Below are 22261 nucleotides of genomic sequence, written 5' to 3'. Positions count from 1 at the left end.
CTCAGAATTTCTGAGTTGGCTATAGGGAATTCAGGGATGGTGTTATGTACTAATAGAAGCGTATATCATGGAAAAAAGTGACCTTTCCTTGTCCATGTGGTACACCCGTCTGTTGGGCTGACTTGTCTATCCATCTCTGTCTCACGCTCAGAATGCAGAGCCATGAGGCCCAGGCTGTGTCAGGGAGAAATAGCCTTGTTTCTTTACTTACTCATGATGTTTCATTTTAGATTTAAATAACAACAAAAGATTTAGGACTTATATTTTACATAGTGATTTGCTGGTCAGAGTTTGTCTGTCTCCTCCTGGGTTGCATTTCTCCTGACCCAGGAATCGAACCAGCATCTCCTGCTCTGCAGGTGGATTCTTTACCAGCTGAGCTACCAGGGAAGCCCCACAGGCAGCTTAGAAAGATATATAATATTATTTGTATCCAGCATCATATGTACCTAAGGCTTCCCATGTGAGAACATTCTTTTCCTTCACTTCTCTTGGCAGTCTTTAGTATAAATTGAAATAAAATAATACTTTTTTTTTTTGTCCTCTTCTCTGTAAGACGGAGAGTTTCCATGCAGTAGGAACTGCATTTGCTTTACTCACTTGTATTCCTTGGTGACAGTTACACAGTCTGTCATGTAGGTACTCAATGTATGTGTATAATATGAATGGAATGAAGGAATAAACAAATGTAAACACCCCTTCTTTAATAATACATTAAATGGAGGTTTGGATTTAGTTTTTGAGCAAGGAACCTCATCTTTGTTCATAAGAGTTAATAAATAGAACAAAGTACAAATTTAATAATACGAAATGGTAATCATGTTTTAGAAAGGTTAATATGATGTACAGATGAATTGTAATTTTACAAATATTTTAAGTATGTTAGGTGCAGGAAGGAATAAGCAAATCAGCAACAGATAACATGACGGCCAGCATGACTTTAGGACTCATGCCCCTAGAGCTGAATACTTTTATATCTACTTGCTTATTACTGCTGACAAAGTATCGGCTAAAGTAATTCAATGAATTTGGTGGCTAAAGCAGAAATCAGTCAACTGAAATGAACACAGGTGAGTGTACAAGGGTGATGTGGCATCTTAGTCGGTGAGAGTCATGTCAAGGTGAGTTCAGATCTCCATCCGTCTTTTTTAACCGTTTGTACAAGCTGCTTGATGAAGAGAGGGCTCTTATTATCTCCACTCTGATGATATCCCAGGCGCAGTCACTGTATTCTTCCTCTTTCAGGTAGACATGGATTCCATGGAAGTACTTGTTCAAGGCCAGAGTGGGGCCCATCCTTCCCAGGGCAGAGGCTTCCTCTCCCATCACCTGCCCCAGGCAGGCATGGAAGTCCTCCATCTGCTCATGGAGTCCAGTGCGGAGCTGCTCCACGAGGGTGGGGTCCAAGGCAGCAAAGGAGCACTCTGTGTGGAAGAGGCTGAAGCTCTGCTGGAGCATCTCGTGGAGCACAGAGATGGTCTGGACCTCCTGGAGCTGGTCACCCTCTGCCATCTGCTGGGGGAAACCGAAGCCTTTTCTGTCCTACCGACAGGAGTGAGGGGAGAGTCTGTTCTTTCGGGCCAGGAGCCTGAGGTTCTGGCTGCCAACCAGCACGTGGTTCTGAGACAGATCACAGGCCAGAGATCCTCCCGGGCTGTAGCTGACCAGCACCAGGGCCGTCAGTACAGAGAGCACCAAATCCATGGGGAAGATGAGGCTGCTGCAGGGCTGGCTGAGATGGCATCTGGTGGAACCTTGGAGGTAGGGTGTCTGATGATGATCTTTCTAAGCAAGGCTTAGTAGGGAAGATGGTACTCACTGTCTGAAAATTTCTGTCTCACTTCCCCTGTGTGTTTTCATTTAGATATTTTCTATTTGACCTAAAACATGTGGTCAATCTAAACTCTTAATTTTTATGGTGGAAGGTTAATTTTCCCAATAAAGTTTGGATTTGTCAATGCAAATGTATATCAGTTAAATGAGAAAGTAAAGAAAGGCTGAAAGTATGTAAGTATGTAAAGACTTACAGAGGTGTATATACTTATTATGTACACATTTAAGTATAATATATATAAGCATTCCTTGTGTTCGTGCTATGTCAAAACAAAAGTTTTCCTTGATTCTTAACTGCATTTCCCCCCTCTTTACCTTACGCATAGGAATTCAGAGTCGCTCAGGCCATATTGGTTTCTGTAGTGTGTTTTCTGTTCCACAGAGCAGAGGCTTGTGATTAAGAGTGAATGAACTACTCCGTAGTTTCTGTTCTTTTGAGAACATTCATTCAGGTTCCTGAGATTACATTGCACTGGGGCCACAAGATCATGAGGAGTGGAGTATCTCCTGCCATATCAGTCAACTAGAATGACACAGTCATCAAGAGTTTCCAGCCCTCCAGGGTGCTCAGGAAAGGGGAAAACACCTGTGGGCTAACAGCTACCAAATTGCAGCTGCTCCCTAAGGTGAGCCCAAGGCAACTCGGGAAGTGAAAAAAATGCAAGAGGCAAGAAAATGCAAGGAAAAATGCCCCAGGAGAGCTGAGGTTCAGGAATGGAATGTTTTCACTGAGCCCAGGCACTTGCCTCTTCCCATACTAAGGAAAAGTGCTAAATTCCTTAACTTGAGATAGCTGGTTTTCTTTAATTCACAAAAATACTTTGATGTTCACTACCTCCTATTTCTTGCAAACTCCTATATAACCTGACTCTTCCCCTCAGCTCCTTGGAGCAATTCCCTCAGGGTGACTTGAGATACTGTCTTCTGAATTCCCACTAAAGAAAGCATAACCATGAACTTTTCCGTTGTCACTATTTCTTTATTTTTTAAATTAACCTATTTATTTTAATTGGAAGCTAATTACTTTACAATATTGTAGTGGGTTTTGCCATACACTGACATGAATCACCCTTGGGTGTGCATGTGTCCCCATCCTGAATACCCCTCCCACCTCCCTCCCTGTCCCATCCCTCAGTGTGGTCCCAGCACACCAGCCCTGAGCGCCGTGCCACATTCATCACACCCGGACTGGCGATCTACTTCACATACAGTAAATTACATATTTCAATGGTATTCTCTCAAATCATCCCACCCTCACCTTCTTGCACGGAGTCCAAAATTCTGTTCTTTACATCTGTGTCTCTTCTGCTGTCTCACATATAGGGTCATCGTTACCATGTTTCTAAATTCCAAATATATGCGTTAATATACTGAATTGGTATTTTTCTTTCTGACTTACTTCACTGTGTATGATAGGCTCCAGATCAAGTGTCAGGAGCAATATACATGATATGGCAGTTTGTTTCAACCTGCTTTTATGATAGATCTATTGGAAAAGGAAATGGCAACCCACTCCAGTATCCTTGCCTGGAAAATCCCATGGATGGAGAAACCTAGTAAGCTGTCGTCCATGGGGTTGCAAAAATGTGGGACACGACTGGGAGACTTCACTTTTACTTTCATAGTTTTCCACAGGCTGTGCCAATTACCGCACCAGGAATCCTGCTGCTTTTCTGGTACATGTAGGTCTGAAAACTGTAATTGCAAGATAATTAATTGTCTTTAGAGCATCACCTCACTCACAAGGTGGTTATCACCTCTAGTAGCACTTTTCCCCTGGAATGACAGTGTCCTCAACCCAACCTCTCGGGTCTCACCTGTGAGGGCAGGCTAACCACATCCCGAGAACTTTAGATTTCTACTGTGGAGGGCCTTGTCACTTAGTTTGCAAAATCATTCATCTTCCAGTATCCCCACCCTCTCCCAGTGCATGTTTGTGTGAAGGAGGGGAGTTCTCAGTGATGACCTCCTCTTCTCCTGATCCATGTCCCCAATATCAAGGGTCAGCAGCCCTCAGATGCTGAGAGCTAAAGTGTGAAGAGCTAAGTAGGTGGAGGCATTATCCAAAGGCAATTGTTATACCTTTGGTAGACAATTTTTATTTTGCCACTACAGCTTTTATCGTTCAAGTCTTTTACAGAAAGTGTTCAAGATTTGTTTTGCTCAGAATTTCTTCGTCGGGTATAGGGAATTCAGGGAGGGTGTGATGTGTTGTTGAAAGCCTGTGTCACAGAATCGGTGCCCTGCAGTTGTTCATTCAGGCCACATCCTTCTGTTGGGTTGACTTGTCGATCCATCTCTGTCTCGTGCTCAGAAGGCAGAGCAGTGAGGCCCAGGCTGTGACAGGGGGAAATAGCCTTGTTTCTTTACTTACTCATGATGTTTTGTTTTAAATTTAAAGAACAGCAAAAAAACATTTAACAACTTATTTTTTGCATATTGATTTACTGGCCAGTTTGTCTCTCCTGCTGCTGCGTTCCTAAACATTTCATCCTAGGGTTCATACAAAGGGAAGGAACAGAATGGCAAGGGGTGTCACCATATTTTCTGTGATTTTTAACACTAGAGATTGTTTTGTTTCTCATGTCCACTTTTCCTGGAAGGCAAAACTTGAGAGTTGTTTGTGGATAAGAATAAAACAAATATAATTTTGAATGTCATGAAAGAGAATAGAGACAAATATCTTTTTTGCTGACGGTATGGTAATGTAAGTTGAAGAAAGGTCAATGAAAAAATGGAAGGAATGAGACTATTTGAAAGTTGTCAAACAGTCTCAAAGACAGCCACGTGCACATGCTAAGTCGCTTCAGTCATGTCTGACTCTTTGTGACCCTGTGGACAGGCTCCCCTGACCATGGGATTCTCAAGGCAAGAATACCTGAGTGGGTTGCTATTTCCTCCTCCAGGGAATCTTCCGGGCCCAGGGATTAAACGGTGGACTCATGTTTCCTGGATTGGCAGGCGAGTTCTTTACCACTGGTGTCACCTGAGAAGCCTCCACAGAGATGGACAGGTGAGACCAAAAATTATTTATGTATTCGTGCCCCCAAAAGGGGCCCCAAAGTGTTGAAGGAAGAAAGAAAGGGAACAAAACTTATTCAAGAAATGAACTAGAGAGCCCTCTCATTTGTCATTTGGAGAGAAGCAAACTGAAAACAAGCTTGTCAATTGAGGCACAGATTTGAAAGACCTAGGCTAAATTGAGGCCCTTCCCCACTCACTGAGCAAACACACGTGCACACACGCAGGCATACCCACACACACATGCACACACACACTCATGGGCACATCCTTGTTAATTCCTGAATTAAAACTGGATTACCTTGATAGTTCTCAACTCTACCCAAATAGGCACACCCCACAGTTGTCTTCTCTGGAATCCCTTTATTTGTGCCTCTGTTCTGTGTTACTACTGAGTCAAGTTGGAAGGGATGCAAGTGCAGTTATTATTCAAAGGGAATAATAAATCTAAAGCAAGGCTTTAAATAGGAAATAGGTCCTTTGCCATGTAAATGATGTACCTGGGCTCTCTGGAACTATGGTCTGTGATTCTAAGAGTAAGGAGAAGAAAGTGCTTTTAGGTCAACTCTATAGACATAATTGTGTTTAGGTAACGTCTATCTAAGAACATCTCCCTGGATTTTGGTAACTTGAAACTAAGTGAAGAGAATTCATGGACTTTCTGTGCCGTGTGCTTAGTGGTGTTGCACTCTTTGGGACCCCGTGGGCTACAGCCCTCCATGCTCCTCTGTCCACGGGGATTCTCCAAACAGGAATACTGGAGTGGGTTGCTTAACCCTCCTGCAGGGGATCTTGCCAACCCAGATCTCCAACATTGCAGGCAGATACTTTAGCAACTGAACCAACAGGAAAGCCCAAGAAAACTGCAGTGGGTAGGTAGCCTATCGTTTCTTCAGGGGATCTTCCTGACCCAGGAATCAAACCGGCGTCTCCTGCTCTGCAGGTGAATTCTTTACCAGCTGAGCTACCAGAGAAGTCCCACAGGTACTTAGGAAGATATGCAATATCATTTGTATCCAGACTCATATGTACCTAAAGATTCCCACGTGAGAACATTCTTTTCCTTTCCTTCTGTTAGCTTAGAAAGATATATAATATTATTTGTATCCAGCATCATATGTACGTAAGGCTTCTCATGTGAGAACATTCTTTTCCTTCATTTCTCTTGGCAGTCTTTAGTATAATTGAAATAAAATAATACTGTGTTTATGTCCTCTTCTCTGTAAGACTGGAAGTTTCCATGCGGTAGGAACTGCATTTGCTTTCTTCACTTGTATTCCTCGGTGACAATCACACAGTCTGTCACGTAGGTACTCAACGTATGTGTATAATATGAATGGAACGAATGAGTAAACAAAAGTAAACACCCATTCTTTAATAATACATTAAATGGAGGTTTGGATTTAGTTTTTGAGCAAGGAAACTCATTTTTGTTCATAAGAATTAATAAATAGAACAAAGTACAAATTTAATAATACGAAATGGTAATCATGTTTTAGAAAGGTTAATATGATGTACAGATGAATTGTAATTTTACAAATATTTTAAGTATGTTAGGTGCAGGAAGGAATAAGCAAATCAGCAACAGATAACATGACGGCCAGCATGACTTTAGGACTCATGCCCCTAGAGCTGAATACTTTTATATCTACTTGCTTATTACTGCTGACAAAGTATCGGCTAAAGTAATTCAATGAATTTGGTGGCTAAAGCAGAAATCAGTCAACTGAAATGAACACAGGTGAGTGTACAAGGGTGATGTGGCATCTTAGTCGGTGAGAGTCATGTCAAGGTGAGTTCAGATCTCCATCCGTCTTTTTTAACCGTTTGTACAAGCTGCTTGATGAAGAGAGGGCTCTTATTATCTCCACTCTGATGATATCCCAGGCGCAGTCACTGTATTCTTCCTCTTTCAGGTAGACATGGATTCCATGGAAGTACCTGTTCAAGGCCAGAGTGGGGCCCATCCTTCCCAGGGCAGAGGCTTCCTCTCCCATCACCTGCCCCAGGCAGGCATGGAAGTCCTCCATCTGCTCATGGAGTCCAGTGCGGAGCTGCTCCACGAGGGTGGTGTCCAAGGCAGCAAAGGAGCACTCTGTGTGGAAGAGGCTGAAGCTCTACTGGAGCATCTCATGGAGCACAGAGATGGTCCGGACCTCCTGGAGCTGGTCACCCTCTGCCATCTGCTGGGGGAAACCGAAGCCTTTTCTGTCCTACCGACAGGAGTGAGGGGAGAGTCTGTTCTTTCGGGCCAGGAGCCTGAGGTTCTGGCTGCCAACCAGCACGTGGTTCCGAGACAGATCACAGGCCAGAGATCCTCCCGGGCTGTAGCTGACCAGCACCAGGGCCGTCAGTACAGAGAGCACCAAATCCATGGGGAAGATGAGGCTGCTGCAGGGCTGGCTGAGATGGCATCTGGTGGAACCTTGGAGGTAGGGTGTCTGATGATGATCTTTCTAAGCAAGGCTTAGTAGGGAAGATGGTACTCACTGTCTGAAAATTTCTGTCTCACTTCCCCTGTGTGTTTTCATTTAGATATTTTCTATTTGACCTAAAACATGTGGTCAATCTAAACTCTTAATTTTTATGGTGGAAGGTTAATTTTCCCAATAAAGGTTGGATTTGTCAATGCAAATGTATATCAGTTAAATGAGAAAGTAAAGAAAGGCTGAAAGTATGTAAGTATGTAAAGACTTACAGAGGTGTATATACTTATTATGTACACATTGAAGTATAATATATATAAGCATTCCTTGTGTTCGTGCTATGTCAAAACAAAAGTTTTCCTTGATTCTTAACTGCATTTCCCCCCTCTTTATCTTACGCATAGGAATTCAGAGTCGCTCTGGCCATATTGGTTTCTGTAGTGTGTTTTCTGTTCCACAGAGCAGAGGCTTGTGATTAAGAGTGAATGAACTACTCCGTAGTTTCTGTTCTTTTGAGAACATTCATTCAGGTGCCTGAGATTACATTGCACTGGGGCCACAAGATCATGAGGAGTGGAGTATCTCCTGCCATATCAGTCAACTAGGATGACACAGTCATCAAGAGTTTCCAGCCCTCCAGGGTGCTCAGGAAGGGGGAATACACCTGTGGCTAACAGCTACCAAATTGCAGCTGCTTCCTATGGTGAGCCCAAGGCAACTCGGGAAGTGAAAAAATGCAAGAGGCAAGAAAATGCAAGGAAAAATGCCCCAGGAGAGCTGAGGTTCAGGAATGGAATGTTTCCACTGAGCCCAGACACTTGCCTCTTCCCATACAAAGGAAAAGTGCTAAATTCCTTAACTTGAGATACCTAGTTTTCTTAAATTCTCAAAAATATTTTGATGTTCACACTACATCCCCTTTCTTGCAAATTCCTATATAACCTGACTCTGTCCCTCTCCTCCTTGGAGCAATCACTCAGAGTGAATTGATGTACTGCCTCCCGAATTCCCACCAAATAAAACATAACTTCAACTTTTAAGTTGTCATTATTTCTTTATTTTTTAAATTAACTTATATCATTTAATTGGAAGCTAATTAAAATATTGTAGTGGTTTTTGCATAACATTGACGTGAATCACCCTTGGTTGTACATGTGTCCCATCCTGAACGCCCCGCCCACCTCCCTCCCTGTCCCATCCCTCAGTGTGGCCCCAGCGCACCAACCCTCAGAGCCCTGTCACATTCATCGCACCCGGACTGGCGATCTACTTCACATATGATAAATTACATATTTCAATGGTAGTCTCTCAAATCATCTCACCCTCACGTTCTCACACAGAGTCCAAAATTCTGTTCTTTACATCTGTGTCTCTTTTGCTGTCTCACATATAGGGTCATCGTTACCATGTTTCTAAATTCGGTATGTACGCATTAATATACTGTATTGCTGTTTTTCTTTCTGACTTACTCCACTGTGTATGATAGGCTCCAGATCAGCAGTCAGGAACTATATACAAGATATGACAGTTCTTTCCACCTGCTTTTTATGGTAGATCTATTGGAGAAGGAAATGACAGCCCACTCCAGTATTCTAGCCTGGACAATCCCATGGATGGAGGAGCACAGTAGGCTACAGTCCATGGGGTTGCCAAGAGTCGGACACGACTGAGAGACTTCACTTTCAATTTCATAGTCTTCCACAGGCTGTGCCAATATCCTCACCGGGAATCCTGCTTCTTTTCTGGTGCATGTAGTTCTGAAGATTCTAATTCCAAAAAAAATTGTCTTTCGAGTACCCCCTCACTCAGAAGGTGTTGCTCCACCACCTCCAGTTGCACTTTTCCTCTGGAATGAGAGTGTCCTCAACCCAACCTCTCAGGGCTTCACCAGCAAGGGCATGCTAACCACATCCCGAGAACTTCAGATTTCTACTGCGGAGGGGCTTGTCTCTTTGTGTGCAAAATCATTCATCTTCCAGCATCTCAACCCTCTCCCGTGCAGTGTTTGTGTGAAGGAGGGGAGTTCTCAGTGATGACCTCCTCTTCTCCTGATCCATGTCCCCAATATCAAGGGTCAGCAGCCCTCAGATGCTGAGAGCTAAAGTGTGAAGAGCTAAGTAGGTGGAGGCATTATGCAATGGCAATTGTTACACCTTTGGTAGACAATTTTTATTTTGCCACTACAGCTTTTATCGTTCAAGTCTTTTGCAGAAAGTGTTCAAGGTTTGTTTTGCTCAGGAATCTGCGTCGGGTACAGGGAATTCAGTGAGGGTGTGATGTACTGTTGAAAGCCTGTGTCACAGGATCGGTGCCCTGCAGTTGTTCATTCAGTCCACATCCTTCTGTTGGGCTGACTTGTCGATCCATCTCTGTCTCGTGCTCAGAAGGCAGAGCAGTGAGGCCCAGGCTGTGACAGGGTGAAATAGCCTTGTTTCTTTACTTACTCATGATGTTTTGTTTTAAATTTAAAGAACAGCAAAAAAACATTTAAGAACTTATTTTTTGCATATTGATTTACTGGCCAGTTTGTCTCTCCTGCTGCTGCATTCCTAAACATTTCATCCTAGGGTTCATACAAAAGGAAGGAACGGAATGGCAAGGGGTGTCACCATATTTTCTGTGATTTTCAACACTACAGATTTTTTGTTTCTCATGTCAACTTTCCTGGAATGCAAAAGTTGATAGTTGTTTGTGGACAAAAATAAATATAATTTTCAATGTCATGAAAGAAAATATAGACAAATGTCTTTTTGCTGACACTATGGTAATGTAAGTTGAAGAAAGGTCAATGAAAAAATGGAAGGAATCATAATATTTGAAAGTTGTCAAACAGTCTCAAAGACAGCCATGTGCACATGCTAAGTCGCTTCAGTCATGTCTGACTCTTTGTGACCCTGTGGACAGGCTCCCCTGACCATGGGATTCTCCAGGTAAGAATACCTGAGTGGGTTGCTATTTCCTCCTCCAGGGAATCTTCCTGACCCAGGGATTAAACCATGGACTCATGTCTCCTGGAATGGCAGGCGAGTTCTTTACCACTGGAGTCACCTGGGAAGTCTCCACAAAGATGGCCAGGTGAGACCAAAAATTGTATATATATGCTTGACCCCAAAAGTGGCCCCAAAGTGTTGAAGGAAGAAAGAAAAGGAACAAAACTTATTCAAGAAACGAATTAGAGAGCCCTCTCATTTTCATTTGGAGAGAAGCAAACTGAAGACAAGCCTGTCAATAAGGCACAGATTTGAAAGACCTAGGCTAAATTGAAGCCCTTCCCCACTCACTGGGCAAACACACGTACACACACGCAGGCATACCCACACACACATGCACGCACACACTCATGGGCACATCCTTGTTAATTTCCGAATTACAACTGGATTACCTTAATAGTTCTCAACTCTACCCAGATAGGCACACCCCAGGCTATTGGTTGGGCACAGTTGTCTTCTCTGAAATCCCTTTATTGTGGCTCTGTTCTGTGTTACTCCTGGGTCAAGGTGGAAGGGATGCAAGTGTAGTTATTATTTAAAGGGAATAATAAATCTAAAGCAAGGCTTTAAAATGGGAAGACAGTACTCACTGTCATAAATTTTCTCTCACATCCATTTTGTGTTCTCATTTAGACATTTTCTATTTGACCCAGAAAATGTAATCAATCTATTCTTAAAAATTTAACAATAAGTTTTTTCTTTCCCACTAAACTTTGGATTTGTCACACCAAATGGATATCAAATAAATGAAAAACTAATTAAAGGCTGAGGTTATATAGGGATTTCAAGAATTATACACATGTATATACTTATGTACACATTTTAATACACATAAAGATTCCTTTTCTTTGTATCAAGAACAAAATTTTTCCTTGAGTCTGAACTGCATTTTTCTCTCCTTACATTATACATAGGAGGTCAGAGTCCCTCAGCCCATATGGGTTTCTGTATTTTGTTTTGTTTTAATCAGAGCTGCTGCTGCTAAGTCACTTCAGTCGTGTCCAACTCTGTGCAACCCCATAGACGGCAGCCCACCATGCTCCCCCGTCCCTGGGATTCTCCAGTCAAGAACACTGGAGTGGGTTGCCATTTCCTTCTCCAATGCATGACAGTGAAAAGTGAAAGTGAAGTCGCTCAGTCGTGTCCGACTCTTAGCAACCCCATGGACTGCAGCCCACCAGGCTCCTCTGTCCATGGGATTTTCTAGGCAAGAGTACTGGTCTGGGGTGCCACTGCAGAGGCTTGTAATTATGAGTGCATGAGCTAATCATTTGTTTCTGCTCTTTTGAGAACATTCATTCGGGTGACTGAGGTTACATTTCAGTGGACCACAGGTCATGAAGAATGGAGTATTTCCTGCCATAGCAGTAAACCAAGATGATAAAGTCATCAGTTTCCAGCCCTCCAGGGTGCTCAGAAAGGAGGAATAGACCCCTGGTCTGACAGCTATCAGATTGCAGCCACTCCCTAAGGTGAGCCCAAGGGAACTCAGGATGTGAAAAAGTGCAAGGCGCATGGCCCCAGGATAGGTGAGATGCATGAAAAGAATGATTTCGGTGAGCCCAGACTCTCGCATCTTCCCATACAGAGCAAAGTGCTAAATTCCTTTACTTGAGAGATCTGGTTTTCTCTACTTCACAAAAATACTTTTGAGGTTCAGACTACCTGCCCGTACTTGCAAACTTCTATTACAACCTGGCTCCCCGTCTCCCCTGCCAACCTCCTTGGAGCACTTCTCTCAGGGTGACTTGAAATACTGTCTCCTGAATTCCCACCCAATAAAACGTAACTCTCACCATTTAGGTTGTGACACTTTTCTTCAAGTCGACAGTCAGGAATGATGCGCTAGACGTGGCTGTTTCTTTCCACCGGTGTTTTATGGTCGATCTACAGTCCTCTGCAGGCTGTGCTCACACCCCCGCCAGGAAGCCTGTTTCTTTCCCGTGCACTTAAGTGTGAAGATTCTAAACCAGGATAATTAATTATATTTCCAACACTGCCTCACTCACAAGGTAGTTTTCACCCCTGATAGCACTATTCGTCTGGAATGACAGTGTCCTTCGCCCAAACTCTCTGGCACTCACTCGTGAGGGCAGGCTTACCACATCCTCAGAAGTTCAGGATCTACTGTGGAGGGGCTTGTCTCTTTCTCTGCAAAATCATTCACCTTCCAGGATCCCCACCCTCTCCCTGGAGTGTTTCTGTGAAGGACCCGAGTTCTCCGTGATGACTTCCTCTTCTGACCTGTGTCCGCAGGTATCAAGGGTCAGCAGCCAAGATGCTGAGAGCTAAAGTGTGTTTCTGTCTACGTGTGTGTGTGTCAGTCACTCCGTCATGTGCGATTAGTTGTGTCCCTATGGACTGAGCCCGCCAGACTCTTGTGTCTATGGGATTTTCCAGGTGAGACTACTACCCAGGTGGTGGCATTATCCAGTTGCAGTAGTTACACTTTAGTAGGCAATTTTTATTGTGTCCTTGCAGCTTCTTTCATTGAAACCTTATATTTAAACTGCTGAACACTTGTTTTCCTCAGAATTTCTGAGCTGGCTATAGGGAGTTCAGTGGTGGTATTACATATTCTTAGAAGCCTGTGTCACAGGAATCAGTGACCTTTAGTATTCATGCGGTACATCCGAATGTTGGGCTGACTTCTCTTTCCATCTCTGTTTTGTGCTGAGAATGTGGAGCCATGAGGCCAGGCTGTGTCAGGGAGATATAGCCTTCTTTCTTTACTTTCTCATGATGTTTCTTTTAAAATTTAAAAAACAATGAAAGATTTAGGAACTTATAATTAATTATATAGTGATTCACTGGTCGAAGTTTGTCTCTCTCCTGGGTTATGTTCCATTTCATTCTAGGGTTAATACAAAGGGAAATAAAAGAATGGCAGAGGGGCTTCACCTCATTTTCTATTATTTTCAAGGATTTGGATATTTAGTCACTCATTTGAACTTTCCTAGAAAGCAAATGAGTAGATATTTGTGGGCAAAAATAAAACATACGTATATCTAAATGTGATGAAAGTGAAGAAAGATAAGTGACATTTCTGCTGACTAAATGGCAAAGTGCAAGTTAAATCTGAAAAATACTCATCCAAACAGTGGAAGAATCGTAATATTTAAAGGATGTTAAACCGTCACAAACACAAGCATGTGTGCGTGCGAAGTCACTTCAGTCATGTCTGACAGGCTCCCTTGTCCATGGGATTCTCCAGGCAAGAATACTGGAGTGGGTTGCCATTTCCTCCTCCAGGGGATCTTCCCGACCCAGGGATCAAACCCAGGTCTCTTATGACTCCTGCAGTGGCAGGTGGGTTCTTTAGCACCAGTGGCACCTGGGGAGCCCCCAGAAAGACAGCCAGATGAGTCCAAAAATTATCCACGTACTCTTGCCCCCCAAAGTTTCCCTGAAGTGTTGCAGGAAGAGAAAAAAAAGAAAACCCCAAAACTTACTTAATATACAGGAGAAGGAAATGACAACCCACTCCAGTTTCCTTGCCTGGAGAATTCCGTGGACCTGGAGCCTGGGGGTACAGTCCATTTCAGTTCAGTCGCTCAGACGTGTCTGAGTCTTGTGACCCCATGGGCTGCAGCACACCAGGCCTCCCTGTCCATCACCAACTCCCTGAGCTTATTCAAACTCAGGTACATTGAGTCGCTGATTTCATCCAGCCATCTCATCTTGTCACCCCCTTCTCCTCCCGCCTTCCATGTTTCCCAACATCAGCATGAGTTCTTCACATCAGGTAGCCAAAGTATTGGAGTTTCAGCTTCAGCATCAGTCCTTCCAGTGAATATTCAGGACGGATTTCCTTTAGGATGGACTGGTTGGATCTCTTTGCATTCAGTGGGACTCTCAAGAGTCTTCTCCAACACCACAGTTGAAAAGCATCAATTCTTCAGCACTCAGCTTTCTTTATGGTCCAACTCTCACATCCATATGTGACTATTGGAAAAAGCATAGCCTTGACTTGATGGACCTTTAGTTGGCATAGTGATGTCTCTGCTTTTTAATATGCTGTCTAGGTTGGTTGTAAGTGACAAATGTGGTCCACTGCAGAAGGGAATGGCCAACCACTTCAGCATTCTTGCCTTGAGAATCCCATGAACAGTATGAAAAGGATACAGTCCACGGAGTTGCAAACATGTTGTACTCAACTGAGCAACTGACATGTATTTAACCTAGGAATCAGAGATCTCTGAAAGTGTCAGTTCCTAGGCAAATTGATAAGAAGCCTGGGGACCCCAAGGAGGAGAGGGGGGTCTGGGGCCCTCCAGGAGGATATAGGGTTTGGAGTTCTCAAGGAGGAGAAGAAAAACACACTTTTTTTTCAACATTGGTTTGTCTTAGTCAATAGAACAGTGTATCTTGCTTATCTTAAGATGTTTATTATGGCAGTGATTGTGGTGAGATCTTTCTATTGTTAGTTCTAATCCCATTATCTTAAAATGTCAAAGGGGTGGGGAGAGGCCTGTCCCTCTACTGCTTTCCATGATAACTAATGAGCCCACCTGATCTCACTCCCACTAGGACTAGCAATCTCCTCCCCCACCCCCTCTCCCTCCTTCCCCATTCCCCACTTCCCCACCCTCTATTCCCCATCCCTCCATTGCTCTCAGAATGAAGCCTGTCATCATGTATTAATACTTCCCACCCCCAATGCACCACACACGGTGGGCTGTTGCAACAGGACCTTGCTTCAGACATGTAAGCGCCTCCCATCCTTTAAACCATCCATGCCTCTGTTCTTGACGGCAGATTCTTTCTTTGTTCTTGGAGCTGGGCAAAGGGTCTTGTAAGCCTGAAGGGTACAACCCAACTATTGGTGGCAGGCAGGAGATGGCAGAAACTCCTGTGAGTGCCAAGATATAGGACGGGGGATGGGAAGTTATTGGGGTCATCTACCAGCATGTGGGGCCCCAAAGTTGCTGGGTGACCCTGAGGTGGCTCTCCACTAACCCAGGGGGCCCAAAAGTTGGTGACTGTAATCCCCAAATTGTAGGGTATTCCTGAGGTCGCCATCCACTACCATAGGGTTCCCAAGAATTGCAGGGTGGAATCCCAGAAGCAACAGGGAAATCCCTGGGTGCCTGTCCACTAGGACATGGGGCCTTTGGGTGGCTGTCCTTGTTGAATGGGGGCTGCCCGGAGATCAGGAGAACAATGGCCTCTGCTAGCTCTGCTACTGTATCAAAGTGAGGCTTGTGTAATTGATAAAGCAAGCTTGCTGGAAGGAATGGATATTTCTCTTGTGCCTTTGCCATGTAAATGATCTACCTGGGCCCTCTGGAACTATGGTCTGTGATTCTAAGAGTAAGGAGAAAAAAGTGCTTTTTGGTCAACTCTATAGACATAATTGTGTTTAGGTAACGTCTATCTAAGAACGTCTCCCTGGATTTTGGTAACTTGAAACTAAGTGAAGAGAATTCATGGACTTTCTGTGCCATGTGCTTAGTGGTGTTGCACTCTTTGGGACCCGTGGGCTACAGCCCACCAGGCTCCTCTGTCCATGGGGATTCTCCAGACAAGAATACTGGAGTGGGCTGCTTAACTCTCCTCCAGGGGATCTTGCCAACCCAGGTCTCCAGCCTTGCAGGCATTTTCTTTTCCAACTGAACCACCAGGGAAGCCCAAGAATACTGTAGTGAGTAGGTAGCCTATCCCACTCAAAGAGATCTTCCTGACCCAGGAATCGAACAGGGGTCTTTAGCTCTGCACTCGCACACTTTACCAGCTGAGCTACCAGGGAAGCCCTGCAGGCAGCTTAGTAAGATAGATAACATTATTTGTCTTTCCAGCATCATTTGGACCTAAGGCTTCCCATGTGAGGACATTCTTTTCCTTTATTTCTCTTTGCAGCCCCTACTATAATTAAAATAAAATAATACTGTTTTTATGTCCTTTTCTGTATAAGACTGAGAGTTTCCATGCAGTAGGAGCTACATTTGCTTTATTCACTTGTATTCCTTGGTGAGAATGGAACGAATGAATAAACAAATGTAACCACCCATTCTTTAATAAAATTTTAAAATGGGGGGGGTAGATTTTCATTTTTGAGTAAAGAAATTCATTTTCTATGATTTAATAAATCGATCAAGTACAAATTTAATAACACAAAATCATAAACATGTTTTAGAAATTTTAATATGATGTACAGATGAAATGTAACTTAACAAATTTCCTAATATTTTAAGTATGTTAAATGCAAGAAGGTATAAATAAATCAGCAACAGATAACATCAGGGAAGGCATCATTTCAGGACTCATGCCCCTACAGCTGAATACTTTTATATCTACTTGCTTTTTACTACTGACAAAGTATCAGCTAAAGTAATTCAATGAATTTGGTGGCTGGAGCAGAAATCAGAGTCTTCTGAAATGAACACAGGCGGGTGTAGGAGGCTGATGTGGCATCTTAGTCGGCAAGAGTCATCAAGGTGAGTTCAGATCTCCACCCATCTTTGTTAACCTTTTTTGCAAGGTGGTTGATACAGTGAGGGCTCTCATCATCTCGACTCTGACGATTTCCCAGGCGCAGTCGCTGTATCCCTTCTCTTGCAGGTAGTCATAGATGCCCTGGAAGTACTTCTTCACGGTCACAATGGGGTCCATGTTACCCAGTTCAGAGTCTTCCTCTCCCATCACTTGACCCCTGCAGGTGTCCAGGTGGTCCAGCTGCTGTTGGAGTCCAGTGCAGAGCTGGTCCAGGAGGGTGGTGTCCCAGGCAGCAGAGGAGTGCTCTGTGTAGAAGAGGTTGAAGCTCTGCTGGAGCATCTCGTAGAGCACAGGGAAGGCCTGGTCCTTCTGGAGCTGGTCGCCCTCCACCATCTCCTGGGGAAGACCAAAGTCTTTTCTGTCCTGCAGACAGGAATGAGGGGAGAGTCTGTTCATTCGGTCCAGGAGCTTGAGGTTCTCCCTGGCATCCAGCATGAGTCTCTGAGATAGGTAACAACCCAGAGATCCTCCTGGGCCATAGCTGACCAGCACCAGGGCCATCAGTAGAGAGAGCACGAAGGCCATGGGGAAGATGCGGCTGCTGCTGGGCTGGCTGAGATGGGGTCAGGGGAATCTTCAGGTAGGTTCTCTGATGACGATGGTTCTAAGCAAGGCTTTAAATAGGGAAGACGGTACTCATTATCCAAAATTCCTCCCTCACTTCCTGTTTGTTTTCATTTAGATATTTTCTACTTGACCTAGAAAATGTAGCCAATCTAAACTCTTAATTTTTATAGTAGAAGTTTACTTTTCCCAATAAAATTTGGATTTGTCAATATAAATGTATATCAATTAAATGAGAAACTAAATAAAGGCTGAAGTGATGTACGTATGGAAAGACTTATAGACGTGTACATAGTTATTAGGCACAAATTTAGGTATAATACATATAAGCATTCCTTTTGTTTATCTTATATCAGGAACATAATTTTCCCTTGATTCTTAACTGCATTTTTCCCTCCTTATCTTACACATAGGAATGCACAGTCACTCAGGCCATATTGATTTTTTTATTGTTTTATGTCTCACAGAGGATAAGCTTGTAATTAAGGGTGAATGAACTACTCAGGTGTTTCTGTTCTTTTGAGAATATTCATTCAGGTTCCTGAGATTACGTTGCACTGGGGCCACCAGGTCATGTGAGTGAAGTATCTCCTGCCATATCAGTAAACCAGGATGACACATTCATCAAGAGTTTCCAGCCCTCCAGGGTGCTCGGGAAGGGGGAATACACCTGTGGGCTCAGTTCAGTTCAGTTGCTCAGTGGTGTCTGACTCTTTGCGAGCCCATGAATTGCAGCACACCCGGCCTCCCTGTCCATCACCAACTCCCAGAGTTCACCCAAACTCACGTCCATCGAGTCGGTGATGCCATCCAGCCATCTCATCGTCTGTCGTCTCCTGTTCCTCCTGACCCCAATCCCTCCCAGCATCAGAGTCTTTTCCAATGTGTCAACTCTTCGCATGAGGTGGCCAAAGTGTTGGAGTTTCAGCTTCAGCATCAGTTCTTCCAAAGATCACCCAAGATTGATCTCCTTTAGGTTGGACTGGTTGGATCTCCTTGTAGTCCAAGGGACTCTCAAGAGTCTTCTCCAACACCACAGTTCAAAAGCATCAATTCTGCAGCGCTCAGCTTTCTTCACAGTCCAACTCTCACATCCATACATGACCACTGGAAAAACCATAGCCTTGACTCGACGGACCTTTGCTGGCAAAGTAATGTCTCTGCTTTTCAATATGCTATCTAGGTTGGTCACAACTTTCCTTCCAAGGAGTAAGCATCCTTAAATTTCATGGCTGCAGTCACCATCTGCAGTGATTTTGGAGCCCCCCAAAATAAAGTCTGACACTGTCTCCCCAACTATTTCCCATGAAGGGATGGGACCAGATGCTGTGATCTTCATTTTCTGAATGCTGAGCATTAAGCCAAGTTTTTCACTCCTCTTTCACTGTCATCAAGAGGCTTTTTAGTTCCTCTTCACTTTCTGCCATAAGGGTGATGTCATCTGCATATCTGAGGTTATTGATAGTTCTCCCGGCAATCTGGATTCCAGCTTGTGGTTCGTCCAGCCCAGCATTTCTCATGCTGTACCCTGGGTATAAGTTAAATAAGCAGGTGACAATATATAGCCTTGACGGACTTCTTTTCCTATTTGGAACCAGTCTGTTGTTCCATGTCCAGTTATAACTGTTGCTTCCTGTCTTGCATATAGGTTTCTCAAGAGGCAGGTCAGGTGGTCTGCTGTTCCCATCTTTTTCAGAATTTGCCACAGTTTATTGTGATTCACACAGTAAAGACTTTGGCATAGTCAATAAAGCAGAAATAGATGTTTTTCTGGAACTCTCTTCCTTTTTCCATGATGGCAGTTTGTTTGTTGGCAATTTGATCTCTGGTTCCTCTGCCTTTTCAACAACTACCAAATTGCAGCTACTCCCTAAGGTGGACCCAGGGCAATTCAGGATGTGAGAAAAGTGCAAGATGCTAGAAAATGCAAGGAAAACTGCCCCAGGAGAGCTGAGATGCAGAAAGGAATGTTTTCAGTGAGCCCAGACACTTGCGTCTTCCCATACAAAGGAAAAGTGCTAAATTCCTTAACTTGAGATAGCAGGTTTTCTTAAATTCTCAAAAATACTTTGATGTTCACACTAGGTCCCCTTTCTTGGAAATTCCTACATAACCTGACTTTTCCCCTCTCCTCCTTGGAGCTATCTCTCAGGGTGAATTGATATACTGCCTCCCGAATTCCCACCAACTAAAACATAACTTTCAACTTTTAAGTTGTCATTATTTCTTTATGTTTTTAAATTAACCTGTTTATTTTAGTTGGATGCTAATTACTTTACAATATTGTAGTGGGTTTGCCATACATTGACATGAATCACCCATGGGTGGACATGTGTCCCCCATGCTGAAACCCCTCCCGCCTCCCTCCTTGTCCCATCCCTCAGTGTGGTTCCAGCACACCAGCCCTCAGATCCGTGTCACCTTCATCACACCCGGACTGGTGATCTACTTCACATACAGCAAATTACATATTTCAGTGCTATTCTCTTAAATCATCCCACCCTCACCTTCTCACACGGAGTCCAAAATTCGGTTCCTTACATCTGTATCTCTTTTGCTGTCTTTCTTTCTGACTTATTTATTTCACTGTGTATAATAGGCTCCCGATCAACTGTCAGGAACAGTATACGAGAGAGGATGGTTTCTTTCAACCTGACTTTTATGGTAAATCTAGAGTCTTCCACAGGCTGTGCCAATACCCCTACCAGGAATCCTGCTTCTTTTCTGATGCATGTATGTGTGAATATTCTAATCCAAGATAATTAATTGCCTCTCCAGCACCACCTCACTCACAAGGTGGTTATCACCTCCAGTTGCACTTTTCCTCTGGAATGACAGTGTCCTCAACCAAACTCTCTGGGCCTCATCCATGAGGGCAGGCTAACCACATCCCGAGAACTTCAGAATTCTACTGCCGAGAATCATTCATCTTCCAGTATCCCCACCCTCTCCTGTGCAGTGTTTGTGTGAAGGAGGGGAATTCTCAGTGATGACCTCCTCTTCTCCTGATCCATGTCCCCAGATATCACGTGTCAGCAGCCCTCAGATGCTGAGAGCTAAAGTGTGAAGAGCTAAGTAGGTGGAGGCATTATGCAATGGCAATTGTTACACCTTTGGTAGACAATTTTTATTTAGCCACTATAGCTTTTATTGTTCAAGTCTTTTACTTAAAGTGTTCAAGATTTGTTTTGCTCAGAATTTCTGCGTCGGGCATAGGGAATTCAGTGATGGTGTGATGTATTGTTGAAAGCCTGTGTCACAGGATCGGTGCCCTGCAGTTGTTCATTCAGGCCACACCCTTCTGTTGGGCTGACTTGTCGATCCATCTCTGTCTCGTGCTCAGAAGGCAGAGCAGTGAGGCCCAGGCTGTGACAGGGGGAAATAGCCTTGTTTCTTTACTTACTCATGATGTTTTGTTTTAAATTTAAAGAACAGCAAAACAACATTTAAGAACTTATTTTTTGCTTACTGATTTACTGGCCAGTTTGTCTCTCTCCTGCTGCGTTCCTAAACATTTCATCCTAGGGTTCATACAAATGGCAGAGGGCGTCAGCATATTGTCTGTGATTTTTAAGACGAGAAATTATTTGTTTCTCATTTCAACTTTTGAAAGGCAGAACTTTAGTGCTATTTGTGGGCAAAAATAAAACAAATGTAATTTTGAAGTTCATGAGAGAGAATATAGACAAATGTCTTTTTTGCTGACGCTATGGCAAAGTGTAAGTTAAATCTAAAGAAGGGCTACCAAAAAATGGAAGAAATCATATTATTTGAAAGTTGTGAAACAGTCTCAAAGACAGCCACGTGCACATGCTAAGTCGCTTCAATCATGTCTGACTCTTTGTGACCCTGTGGACAGGCTCCCCTGTCCATGGGATTCTCCAGGAAAGAATACCAGAGTGGGGTACCATTTCCCCCTCCAGGGAATCTCCCTGACGCAGGGATCAAACCCTGGTGTTTATGTCTCCTGGATTGGCAGGCAGGTTCTTTACCACCGGTGTCACCTGGGAAGCCTCCACAAAGATGGCCAGGTGAGACCAAAAATTGTACATGTAGTCTTGCCCCCAGAAGGGGCCCCAAAGTGTTGAAGGAAGAAGAAAAGGAAGAAAACTTATTTAATGTATGAATTAGAGAGCCCTCTCCTTTGTCAGTTGGAGAGAAGCAATCTAAAGACAAGTCTGTAAATGGAGGCAGAGATTTGATAGATCTAGGCGGGATGGGAATATCAGACCACCTGACCTGCCTCTTGAGAAATCTGTATGCAGGTCAGGAAGCAACAGTTAGAACTGGACATGAAACAACACACTGGTTCCAAATAGGAAAAAGAGTACGTGAAGGGTGTATATTGTCACCCTGCTTATTTAACTTCTATGCAGAGTACATCATGAGAAACGCTGGACTGGAAGAAACACAAGCTGGAATCAAGATTGCCGGGAGAAATATCAATAACCTCAGATATGCAGATGACACCACCCTTATGGCAGAAAGTGAAGAGGAACTAAAAGCCTCTTGATGAAAGTGAAAGAGGAGAGTGAAAATGTTGGCCTAAAGCTCAAGATTCAGAAAGCGCAGATCATGGCATCCGGTCCCATCACTTCATGGGAAATTGATGGGGAAACAGTGGAAACAGTGTCAGACTTTATCTTTTTGGGCTCCAAAATCACTGCAGATGATGACTGCAGCCATGAAATTAAAAGACGCTCACTCCTTGGAAGAAAAATTATGACCAACCTAGATCGTATATTCAAAAGCAGAGACATACATCACTTTGCTGACTAAGGTTCATCTTGTCAAGGCTATGGTTTTTCCTGTGGTCATGTATGGATGTGAGAGTTGGACTGTGAAGAAGGCTGGGTGCCAAAGAATTGATGCTTTTGAACTGTGGTGTTGGAGAAGACTCTAGAGAGTCCCTTGGATTGCAAGGAGACCCAA

At 43.7% G+C, this 22261-nt stretch overlaps 2 protein-coding genes and 1 pseudogene across 2 annotated transcripts; all 3 read right to left on the bottom strand.

Moving 5' to 3' along the window:
* Positions 1-1116: 1116 nt before the first annotated feature.
* LOC101106658 (interferon tau) lies at positions 1117-1704 on the bottom strand. The gene is given in 1 exon segment (XM_012127113.4): positions 1117-1704. A coding segment is annotated over 1 exon segment (588 nt).
* Positions 1705-6641: 4937 nt separating this feature from the next.
* Positions 6642-7229, bottom strand: LOC114112850 (interferon tau-like; annotated as a pseudogene).
* Positions 7230-16396: 9167 nt separating this feature from the next.
* IFNT5 (ovine trophoblast protein-1 p5) lies at positions 16397-17346 on the bottom strand. The gene is given in 1 exon segment (NM_001123401.1): positions 16397-17346. A coding segment is annotated over 1 exon segment (588 nt). The 5' UTR covers positions 17291-17346; the 3' UTR covers positions 16397-16702.
* Positions 17347-22261: the final 4915 nt, after the last annotated feature.

Source organism: Ovis aries, chromosome 2 (assembly GCF_016772045.2).
Source record: "Ovis aries strain OAR_USU_Benz2616 breed Rambouillet chromosome 2, ARS-UI_Ramb_v3.0, whole genome shotgun sequence".
Taxonomy (NCBI): Eukaryota; Metazoa; Chordata; class Mammalia; order Artiodactyla; family Bovidae; genus Ovis; species Ovis aries.
The sequence above is the reverse complement of the archived record's forward strand: the minus strand, read 5'-3'. Positions and strand labels throughout refer to the sequence as shown.